This window comes from Biomphalaria glabrata, chromosome 9 (genome assembly GCF_947242115.1).
Source record: "Biomphalaria glabrata chromosome 9, xgBioGlab47.1, whole genome shotgun sequence".
Lineage (NCBI taxonomy): Eukaryota > Metazoa > Mollusca > Gastropoda > Planorbidae > Biomphalaria > Biomphalaria glabrata.
The window spans coordinates 27,421,773-27,434,275 of NC_074719.1; the positions used below are offsets into that span (position 1 = coordinate 27,421,773).

At 38.2% G+C, this 12,503-nt stretch overlaps 1 protein-coding gene across 1 annotated transcript in view; it reads right to left on the reverse strand.

Moving 5' to 3' along the window:
* Window positions 1-1,498: 1,498 nt before the first annotated feature.
* Window positions 1,499-12,503, reverse strand: part of LOC129928179 (mitochondrial amidoxime reducing component 2-like) — a 33,406-nt gene continuing 22,401 nt past the window's right edge. Inside the window, exons 6-8 of the mRNA XM_056041222.1 lie at window positions 11,689-11,834; window positions 5,288-5,430; window positions 1,499-1,733 (exon numbers count right to left, since the gene is read on the reverse strand). Coding sequence (XP_055897197.1) covers window positions 1,547-1,733; window positions 5,288-5,430; window positions 11,689-11,834 — 476 coding nt within the window. The 3' untranslated portion in view covers window positions 1,499-1,546. The remainder of the gene's footprint in view (window positions 1,734-5,287; window positions 5,431-11,688; window positions 11,835-12,503) is intronic.

Below are 12,503 nucleotides of genomic sequence, written 5' to 3' on the forward strand. Positions count from 1 at the left end.
TGTTTGAAGAGTGGGTTTGTGTGTAACATAGGTGAATGTGACTGGCCAGAAAGGACCACGAGTTTGTAACACAAAGCTCTTAATTAGGATTATCAGACGTCCGGCAAATGGAAGCCATGTCCTCCTATCTGGGGTCGTGTCCTCCTATCTGAGGTTGTGTCCTCCGGCCGGCCGGAATTAGCATAATGAGTGAAAATGTCTGATGTTTAGTGCAATGGCAAAGACGATTTCTCAAAAGGCATTTAATACTTCCTAGCTTCTGGTTTAAATACAAACACCCCTTTAACATAGAAACATCAAAATGTGTAAAGATTCACCTCAAGACGTTCAGAATCGGTTCACTGTGTTGATTTGTGTAACTCCTTTAAAATGAGTGGCTTAAGAAATGCATGCGATAGTGAGCCATAATACATAGCATCAATAAATCAACGTTGTGAGCTGTTGTCATATTTGTTTAATAATTAGACTTTGTGTTCAAGATGTCGGCTAACGATAGGGCTAGTAGTCAAATAGAGAGGAGATGTAAATGTTCAGATCCAATGCTACTATAGATTTTTAGGCTATAGCTACTATAGATATTTAGCTTGTAACTATTGGATCTCTAGACTTGAAACATAATTTAATTTTACATCGAGTTTTTCGCGAAAGTTGTGACCTATCCACATGACATATTATATTACACTGAGACTTGCTTTTAAAAAGTAAGCTGGCAATTAACAGATTAACTAAAAAAAACAACATTTTAGCAAATTAACTCTTGAAATCCTGCCAAGCAGTTGGTACTGTCATGGTTCGCTTATTTAAAAAAATGAAAAATTCTTTTCAATTTCTTTTTTTTTTTCTAACATTAATTTTCAAATGTATAATGATTGAAATGGAACAATCATCATCATCATTCCTTTGAGTTCCTCATGGAACATAGGGCCTCGACAAAAACACGCCACTCTTCACGGTCTCTTGCTAGTTATTTTGATGGTTTCCCAGCTCTTCCCGGTCCACTCGGCTTCCTTAGGTACACTGCGTCGCCATGTTCTTTTTGGTCTTCCTCTGCGTCTTGTTCCCTGGGGGTTCCACTCTAATGCCTGCCTAGCTCTCTTGCTGGTATCTTTTCTAAGGAACAATGCTTTACGGTATAATTAATGAGAAAATGTGTTGTTGTTTTTTTTATTTTACAAAGTCATGATTAACAACTTTTAATAAGAAATTTTATCAAGTATTTCTTGAACATTCAATACACACACACACAAAAACTTTTTTTTTTACTACTATAATTATAAATGTTTTTGGACATGCGGGGGATGGGGGCCTCAGGGAGAAGGTTTCCTTACTGTTTTACGGGCCGAGTAAACAACTCAGATCAAGCATAATTCTCCAATGTAAAACTCCAAATCTTCATGAGGTTTGAAATAATTTTTAGAAAAAAAAAACAACAGTAAAATAAGTCCAAATTCTAACGAAGAACACTAACAACATTAACGGTATCTGACACTAGACAACAAAATATTGTGATGGTTTAATTGTTCAAGTCACGCACATAAGCCAGCAGCTACTTGTACGTCGCGTACACTTGATCCCCAACGTGAATGACCCCGCCGTGGAGAAGTGTGGCCACCACACCAACACTGACCAGCTTACAATATGCCGGCAGAAACAAAGCTTTGGGCAAAGACTTGTAAGGCTGCACTTCCATCTTCCATTCCTTCTCGTCATTGCTGTAGTTCTCCTCCACCAAACTGTGCACAACAAACAAGATCTCAGTAACTTTACAACCAACAAGATCTCAATAACTTTATAACAAACAAGATCTCAATAACTTCACAATAAACAAGATCTCAATAACTTCACAACAAACAAGATCTCAGTAACTTCACAACAAACAAGATCTCAATAACTTCACAACAAACAAGATCTCAATAACTTCACAACAAACAAGATCTCAGTAACTTTACAACCAACAAAATCTCAGTAACTTCATAACAAACAAGATCTCAATAACTTCACAATAAACAAAATCTCAGTAACTTCACAACAAACAAGATCTCAATAACTTCACAACAAACAAGATCTCAATAACTTCACAACAAACAAGATCTCAGTAACTTTACAACCAACAAGATCTCAATAACTTTATAATAAACAAGATCTCAATAATTTTACAAGAAACAAGGTCTCAGTAACTTCAAGTCTCATGCACTTAATTCCATTCTAAAAGGATGTCGAATATAAATCTATGAAGAAGAGAGTTTGCAAGTGTATTCCTATTTCTCTTGTTTTGCTTATAAATAACACGCATATTTAATGTAGATATTTATTTATTTGAAATTCCCCCTCCTTTTGTTTTAAAGGGTAAGACCCCGGTCGTCTGCACAGTCTTGTAGGCCTACTGTCAGAGCACAGTCTTGTAGGCCTACTGTCAGAGCACAGTCTTGTAGGCCTACTGTCAGAGCACAGTCTTGTAGGCCTAGTGTCAGAGCACAGTCTTGTAGGCCTAGTGTCAGAGCACAGTCTTGTAGGCCTAGTGTCAGAGCACAGTCTTGTAGGCCTACTGTCAGAGCACAGTCTTGTAGGCCTACTGTCAGAGCACAGTCTTGTAGGCCTACTGTCAGAGCACAGTCTTGTAGGCCTACTGTCAGAGCACAGTCTTGTAGTCCTACTGTCAGAGCACAGTCTTGTAGGCCTACTGTCAGAGCACAGTCTTGTAGGCCTACTGTCAGAGCACAGTCTTGTAGGCCTACTGTCAGAGCACAGTCTTGTAGGCCTACTGTCAGAGCACAGTCTTGTAGTCCTACTGTCAGAGCACAGTCTTGTAGTCCTACTGTCAGAGCACAGTCTTGTAGGCCTACTGTCAGAGCACAGTCTTGTAGTCCTACTGTCAGAGCACAGTCTTGTAGGCCTACTGTCAGAGCACAGTCTTGTAGGCCTACTGTCAGAGCACAGACTTGTAGGCCTACTGTCAGAGCACAGTCTTGTAGGCCTAGTGTCAGAGCACAGTCTTGTAGGCCTACTGTCAGAGCACAGTCTTGTAGGCCTACTGTCAGAGCACAGTCTTGTAGGCCTACTGTCAGAGCACAGTCTTGTAGTCCTACTGTCAGAGCACAGTCTTGTAGTCCTACTGTCAGAGCACAGTCTTGTAGGCCTACTGTCAGAGCACAGTCTTGTAGGCCTACTGTCAGAGCACAGTCTTGTAGGCCTACTGTCAGAGCACAGTCTTGTAGTCCTACTGTCAGAACACAGTCTTGTAGGCCTACTGTCAGAGCACAGTCTTGTAGTCCTACTGTCAGAGCACAGTCTTGTAGGCCTACTGTCAGAGCACAGTCTTGTAGGCCTACTGTCAGAGCACAGACTTGTAGGCCTACTGTCAGAGCACAGTCTTGTAGGCCTACTGTCAGAGCACAGTCTTGTAGGCCTACTGTCGTAAATCAGAGCTTGCGTGCTAGGCTTACACACAAACTTGAATAACGAAAATTTAAAGACAATATTTCCAACTTATAGAACGATTTTTTCTCTCTAAATAACTGATGAATGTTAGAATAATTAAAAAAAAAAAGCAATGCAACATTTTTTAACCCGCTACCTCCCCCCTTCCCCCACAAATGAATCCTGGCTAAGCGAATCTACTAGACTTTATTATATATCCCAATCACACACCTTAAGATCTAGACTCTAGACTAAAAAGCGCAAAAGTTTCCTCAACATTAATGTATTAAACTCTTGATTCAATAATGCCCTACATTTGGAAATTCCCGAACGCAATAGTCCTTTCAAGAACGAGAAAGACCTTTCAAGAACGAGAAAGTCCTTTCAAGAACGAGAAAGTCCTTTCAAGAACGCAATAGTCCTTTCAAGAACGAGAAAGACCTTTCAAGAACGAGAAAGTCCTTTCAAGAACGCAATAGTCCTTTCAAGAACGAGAAAGACCTTTCAAAACCGATGTTGGATCTTCACCTAAATCTAGTTCTCTATTCAAATTAAAATTTCATTTATTCTTGAAAAATGATAACGATATAACTAGAGTTTTTCCCATGTGGCCAACAAGCTTGTCATTCTTTTCCCTGCGATATACATCAAATGTTCAATTTGTAGAAAAACTGTTCATGCCGTTTCCATGAAGCTCTGACTCGAATAGAGATAGTGTAAACAAAGAAATAGGCTAACTTGTTGCTCTGACCAAAGCTCTCAACTACAAATACACATTTGTTACTTACACTATATGTTTCTTATCCACTTTAAATGTCACGTTTGTTACTTACACTAGATGTTTCTTTTCCACTTTAAATGTCACGTTTGTTACTTACACTATATGTTTCTTGTCCACTTTAAATGTCACGTTTGTTACTTACACTATATGTTTCTTGTCCACCTTAAATGTCACGTTTGTTACTTACACTATATGTTTCTTGTCCACCTTAAATGTCACGTTTGTTACTTACACTATATGTTTCTTGTCCACCTTAAATGTCACGTTTGTTACTTACCCTATATGTTTCTTGTCCACCTTAAATGTCACGTTTGTTACTTACCCTATATGTTTCTTTTCCACTTTAAATGTCACGTGTATTACTTACCATATATGTTTCTTTTCCACTTTAAATGTCACGTGTATTACTTACCCTATATGTTTCTTTTCCACCTTAAATGTCACGTGTGTTACTTACCCTATATGTTTCTTTTCCACCTTAAATATCACGTGTGTTACTTACCATATATGTTTCTTTTCCACCTAAAATGTCACGTGTGTTACTTACCCTATATGTTTCTTTTCCACCTTAAATATCACGTGTGTTACTTACCATATATGTTTCTTTTCCACCTAAAATGTCACGTGTGTTACTTACCCTATATGTTTCTTTTCCACCTAAAATGTCACGTGTATTACTTACCCTATATGTTTCTTTTCCACCTTAAATATCACGTGTGTTACTTACCATATATGTTTCTTTTCCACCTAAAATGTCACGTGTATTACTTACCCTATATGTTTCTTTTCCACCTAAAATGTCACGTGTATTACTTACCCTATATGTTTCTTTTCCACCTAAAATGTCACGTGTATTACTTACCCTATATGTTTCTTTTCCACCTTAAATATCACGTGTGTTACTTACCATATATGTTTCTTTTCCACCTAAAATGTCACGTGTGTTACTTACCCTATATGTTTCTTTTCCACCTTAAATATCACGTGTGTTACTTACCATATATGTTTCTTTTCCACCTTAAATGTCACGTGTGTTACTTACCCTAGATGTTTTTTTTTTCCACTTTAAATGTCACGTTTGTTACTTACCATATATGTTTCTTTTCCACTTTAAATGTCACGGTGTCTCCAATGTGGATCTTGTCCCACCTCTCCTCGTCGAATGGATCCGTCTTTGAAACTAAAATATTAGGCCGAAAGTATTCAGCAGTCAAAGGTGGGTTCAAGTTCAACTAAAGAAATTAAACCAAAAGAAAAGAAAAATGATGTTTGTTTGTTTTTTAGCGGCCCCCGTAAGGGGAATAGCCGGTAATAGTTTTGTTTGGTCTGTCTGTCCGTCCGCCGGTCTCGTTTAGATCTCATAAACTAGAACAGATATTGAAAGTTCGATATCTTGATATTTTAGAAATTTCAAAGTTTTGATTTCAACAGCTCCTTTTTTTTTTTGTTTTCAAAAAAGAAAAATCAAATTTTTAAAATCAACAATGCAAGCATCATTTTTACAGCTATTTATAGTAAAAAACATGGGAGACTATTTAATAAGGGAGATGATGTTATTGCATATTTTTAGCACATTTATGTAAAAGGTTTTGTTTTTTTTTTTTGGGGGGGAAATGTTTTTAAAAAATTGTCATGACTAAATGAAGTACTTTCTGCCGTACTCACTACTTACATAAAAAAAAAAATGTTTACTTTGTTTAAGAAGAGAAAAAAAATATTTAGTATGCAACTCCGCCATCTGCCGGTACCAGGCCCTGGTGAGAAAGGTTTGGTGTGAGGCTAGCAACCCCACCCTCAATCGCTACAGACACGGCAAACGTAAGTCGAATGTAATTTAAAACAACAAGCAATAAGTGACTTTCATATGAAGCCCTTGAAGTGCATAGTGTGAATGGTTTACCCCAAAAGTGTTCTTTGTTGAGGCTTGGAATGAGATACTGGCCCTTCAAAAACAAATCAATTAGAAAATCATTCAATAACATCACTAAGCTCGGTTCACATTTATCTATCTCTCCATAACTATCAGTTCATTGAATATACAGGAATGTTAACAATGTAATAATAATAACATTTAAAAAATCTCCGTAATCTGTGGTATCAAGTCGTTAGGCAAACTATCAATACAACAGTCTCGGCAGGCCTTTCAAGATGCGCACGTCACTTCTTATTGTCTCGAGGGAGATACGGAAGTTTCTGTGAATAGTTTGCACGTCACTTCTTATTTTCTCGAGGGAGATACGGTAGTTTCTGTGAATAGTTTGCACGTCACTTCTTATTGTCTCGAGGGAGATACGGAAGTTTCTGTGAATAGATTGCACGTCACTTCTTATTGTCTGGAGGGAGATACGGTAGTTTCTGTTCATAGTTTGCACGTCACTTCTTATTGTCTCGAGGGAGATACGGAAGTTTCTGTTCATAGTTTGCACGTCACTTCTTATTGTCTCGAGGGAGATACGGTAGTTTCTGTTCATAGTTTGCACGTCACTTCTTATTGTCTCGAGGGAGATACGGTAGTTTCTGTGAATAGTTTGCACGTCACTTCTTATTGTCTGGAGGGAGATATGGAAGTTTCTGTGAATAGTTTGCACGTCACTTCTTATTGTCTCGAGAGGGAGATACGGAAGTTTCTGTTCATAGTTTGCACGTCACTTCTTATTGTCTCGAGGGAGATACGGAAGTTTCTGTTCATAGTTTGCACGTCACTTCTTATTGTCTGGAGGGAGATACGGTAGTTTCTGTGAATAGTTTGCACGACATTTCTTATTGTCTGGAGGGAGATACGGAAGTTTCTGTTCATAGTTTGCACGTCACTTCTTATTGTCTCGAGGGAGATACGGTAGTTTCTGTGAATAGTTTGCACGTCACTTCTTATTGTCTGGAGGGAGATACGGTAGTTTCTGTGAATAGTTTGCACGTCACTTCTTATTGTCTGGAGGGAGATAAGGAAGTTTCTGTTCATAGTTTGCACGTCACTTCTTATTGTCTGGAGGGAGATACGGTAGTTTCTGTTCATAGTTTGCACGTCACTTCTTATTGTCTCGAGGGAGATACGGAAGTTTCTGTTCATAGTTTGCACGTCACTTCTTATTGTCTGGAGGGAGATACGGTAGTTTCTGTTCATAGTTTGCACGTCACTTCTTATTGTCTGGAGGGAGATACGGTAGTTTCTGTGAATAGTTTGCACGTCACTTCTTATTGTCTCGAGGGAGATACGGAAGTTTCTGTTCATAGTTTGCACGTCACTTCTTATTGTCTGGAGGGAGATACGGAAGTTTCTGTGAATAGTTTGCACGTCACTTCTTATTGTCTGGAGGGAGATACGGTAGTTTCTGTGAATAGTTTGCACGTCACTTCTTATTGTCTGGAGGGAGATACGGTAGTTTCTGTTCATAGTTTGCACGTCACTTCTTATTGTCTGGAGGGAGATACGGTAGTTTCTGTGAATAGTTTGCACGTCACTTCTTATTGTCTGGAGGGAGATACGGTAGTTTCTGTGAATAGTTTGCACGTCACTTCTTATTGTCTGGAGGGAGATACGGTAGTTTCTGTGAATAGTTTGCACGTCACTTCTTATTGTCTGGAGGGAGATACGGTAGTTTCTGTTCATAGTTTGCACGTCACTTCTTATTGTCTGGAGGGAGATACGGAAGTTTCTGTGAATAGATTGCACGTCACTTCTTATTGTCTGGAGGGAGATACGGTAGTTTCTGTGAATAGTTTGCACGTCACTTCTTATTGTCTGGAGGGAGATACGGAAGTTTCTGTTCATAGTTTGCACGTCACTTCTTATTGTCTCGAGGGAGATACGGTAGTTTCTGTTCATAGTTTGCACGTCACTTCTTATTGTCTCGAGGGAGATACGGTAGTTTCTGTGAATAGTTTGCACGTCACTTCTTATTGTCTCGAGGGAGATACGGAAGTTTCTGTGAATAGTTTGCAGTTCCTAGTTTCTGATAGTAGTTCTGAAAATATTAGAACCTTCCTAAGTGGACCACTTCCATTTTGAGTTTGTGTTTCTACACCAATTGTCTTTGTCACCTTGATTTTTTGTGTTTTGTTGTTGTTGTTTTTTGTATCAAAATAATGAAGAGATTAATCAATTTTCTTAAAAGAAATATAACTGAAGTTATAAAAAACAAGGTTACAAAAGACAGTTTGTGTGGAAACACAAACTCAAAATCGGCCCCCGAAGTAAAATGTTTTACATAATTCGGATAATCCTTCAGAGTTGAAGATAGTTTACTTCCTAGTCCAAACCTCCCGCAGGACGACGGGGTATGGGAGCAGGCAGGGTTTGAACCTTCGATCGTCGATAAATCCAAACGACAGTCCAGCGCGCAAACCGCACGACCAGTGGTCCACCCATGTAGGCTTCAATATTTTCAGAAAGAACATCCGAATGAAATTATATCAAAGACAAATGAGAGATAAGAATGGAGAAAGAAGGTTAACAGATCTTGTGTAGTGCCCCAACCGTCCTGCAGATCAAAGGATACGTGAAAGTGAATGTAAAGTTAGATGTGAACCTGGCCTAACTAGTTTGTGGTCTATATGGCAGATGATGTAAAGTTCATCTGTCGTTGTGGCCTACGGTTAACGAGGGTGTCATGTAGCCAGCACAACGACCAACCGCCTTTGCTTTTCCCCAACTAATGTCAGGTACCCATTAGAGCTGGGTAGACTCAGAAGTTGAAAATCCCAGTCTTCACCAGGATTCGAACCCGGGACCCTCGGTTCGAACTAAATAAGTTAATTTCTTTGAAAAGGCTCAATCTCATTTTCGAATTCTCAAAAAAAAAAAAAAAAAAAAAAAAAAATTTCCGCTATATAGAAAAATGTTCACGAAAATGATGTTTATAAGATTATTATTCGTCTTAAATTAGGTGTAACATATAATGCATACTAATTAGCTTTTCTTATAAAAAACTGCTTGCATAATTGATTTTTTAAAATTAGAATTTTCGCTTTCAGGAAAAAAAAAAGTAGCCGTTGCATCAGAACTTTGAATGGTCTAAAATATTGTGAAGTCGGATTTTCAATATCTCTTCTAGTTTACGAGATCTAAACGGGACGGACGGACAGACGGACAGACATTTCGCACAAAACTAATAGCGTCTTTTCCCCTTTCGGGGGCCGCTAAAAACATGGCTATGCTGTTGTGATGTAATTCTGATTTTGTTTTAGCGGTCTCTCATTCACCCACATGGGAAATCTTTATTGAGTCGTCTCCCTATAAAAGAAAGCTGGGGTCGTAGAGATTCCGAGGAGAGACATCGAGCACTGTATCAGAGTTTACGTTTTTAAAAGTGCACTCAGGTCGCTATATTAGAGTTTATGTCGTTGAAAGTGCACCCAGGTCGCTATATTGCACTCAGGTCGCTTTATTACACTCAGGTCGCTATATTAGAGTTTATGTCGTTGAAAGTGCACTCAGGTCGCTATATTGCACTCAGGTCGCTTTATTGCACTCAGGTCGCTTTATTAGAGTTTATGTCGTTGAAAGTGCACTCAGGTCACTTTATTAGAGTTTATGTCGTTGAAAGTGCACTCAGGTCGCTAAATTAGATTTTATGTCGTTGAAAGTGCACTCAGGTCGCTAAATTAGATTTTATGTCGTTGAAAGTGCACTCAGGTCGTTATATTGCACTCAGGTCGCTTTATTACACTCAAGTCGCTAAATTAGAGTTTATGTTGTTGAAATTGCACTCAGGTCGCTAAATTAGAGTTTATGTTGTTGAAATTGCACTCAGGTCGCTAAATTAGAGTTTATGTCGTTGAAAGTGCACTCAGGTCACTAAATTAGATTTTATGTCGTTGAAAGTGCACTCAGGTCGCTATATTGCACTCAGGTCGCTTTATTGCACTCAGGTCGCTTTATTAGAGTTTATGTCGTTGAAAGTGCACTCAGGTCGCTATATTGCACTCAGGTCGCTTTATTGCACTCAGGTCGCTTTATTACACTCAGGTCGCTATATTACAGTTTATGTCGTTGAAAGTGCACTCAGGTCGCTTTATTGCACTCAGGTCGCTTTATTAGAGTTTATGTCGTTGAAAGTGCACTCAGGTCGCTATATTGCACTCAGGTCGCTTTATTGCACTCAGGTCGCTTTATTAGAGTTTATGTCGTTGAAAGTGCACTCAGGTCACTTTATTAGAGTTTATGTTGTTGAAATTGCACTCAGGTCGCTAAATTAGAGTTTATGTTGTTGAAATTGCACTCAGGTCGCTAAATTAGAGTTTATGTCGTTGAAAGTGCACTCAGGTCGCTAAATTAGATTTTATGTCGTTGAAAGTGCACTCAGGTCGCTAAATTAGATTTTATGTCGTTGAAAGTGCACTCAGGTCGCTATATTGCACTCAGGTCGCTTTATTACACTCAGGTCGCTATTTTAGAGTTTATGTCGTTGAAAGTGCACTCAGGTCGCTTTATTAGAGTTTATGTCGTTGAAAGTGCACTCAGGTCGCTTTATTAGTTTATGTCATTGAAAGTGCACTCAGGTCGCTTTATTAGAGTTTACGTTCTTAAAAGTGCACTCAGGTCGTTATATTAGAGTTTATGTCGCTGAAATTACACTCAGGTCGCTATATTAGAGTTTATGTCGTTGAAAGTGCACTCAGGTCGCAATATTAGAGATTATGTCGTTGAAATTGCACTCAGGTCGCTGTAATAGAGTGTAGTTCTCAAAAGTGCACTCGGGTTGCTATATTAGAGTTTACGTTCTTAAAAGTGCACTCAGGTCGCTATATTAGAGTTAACGTTCTTAAAAGTGCACTCAGGTCGCTAAATTATAGATTATGATGTTGAAATTGCATTCAGGTCGCAATATTAGAGTTTATGTCGTTGAAATTGCATTCAGGTCGCTAAATTAGAGTTTATGTCGTTGAAATTGCATTCAGGTCGCTAAATTAGAGTTTATGTCGTTGAAATTGCATTCAGGTCGCTAAATTAGAGTTTATGTCGTTGAAAGTGCACTCAGGTCGCTATATTAGAGTTTATGTCGTTGAAAGTGCACTCAGGTCGCTATATTAGAGTTTAGTTCTTAAAAAAGCACTCAGGTTGCTATATTAGAGTTTAGTTCTTAAAAGTGCACTTAGGTCGCTATATTAGAGTGTACGTTCTTGAAAATGCACTCAGGTTGCTATATTAGAGTTTATGTTCTTAAAAGTGCACTTAGGTCGCTATATTACAGTTTATGTTCTTAAAAGTGCACTTTGGTCGCTATATTACAGTTTATGTTCTTAAAAGTGCACTCAGGTCGCTATATTATAGTTTATGTTCTTAAAAGTGCACTTAGGTCGCTATATTAGAGTTTAGTTCTTAAAAGTGCACTCAGGTCGCTACATTAGAGATTACCTACTTGACAGTCCCTAAATCTTGAAATGTTCTCTATAAATATTCAATGTTATCCTCACAATAAATATTTGTTCACAATGACAACTCGAAAGTAAAAAAGACACTTATTTCAGAAAATCTTTGTCTGTCCACTTACCTCAGTATTAGCTGCTTCAATGGAGCTGGAAGGCACGAAGTTATAACTCATTTTGATCCCGGAAGAAAGTCCTTTATTGTAACTGTACAAAGAAACTTTCTTGTCGTGTTTGATCACAGACGATAAATATTTGGAGACTTTATCACCTGCACATTTAGTCTGACAGTTAATATAAGTAGCTTCAATGAGTAAAGTTTCCGTAGGGAAAAGAAGATATTGTTTTATGTGCTGTCTGTTTGTCCGTCTGTCACTATTAAAAGTCCGTTTTAGTCATGGATTCAACGACTTTCTCTGAAAGCGAATGATGATCAAGAGGGTTTTGGACCTTCTAACAAAAAAATTAAATGTTATATACATTTCTTACCAAAAGCTTCAGAACTCTCTTTATCGATAATAGGTTGTTCAGTTTGTTTTCAAGTGAAAAACAACGCCGACTGATTCTTTGAAATCGCTCTTCTGATTTATAGTTCATCTCCCTTGCATGTATGTAATGTTTGAAAAGAATGGTATTTTATGGAAAAACTGATTGCATAATTAACAAAGCTCTTCACTTTCAGAAAATAAGTTCCCACTGAATCAAGATTATTTTAAAATATGATATAAGATTTTCAATAGCCTATATTTTCTAGTTTTTGCGATCTAAACAGGACGGATAGACAGAATATACAAAACTACTAGCGGCTTTTTATTTTCAGCTTACGTGGTCTCATAAAAAAAAAAGCTAAAAGATTGTAGCGGGACTGTTTGGTTCACACAAAAGACGTCAAAGGAACGATGGTTCGAAGGGCCGCCGCTATCTTTTGTGCATCATTATT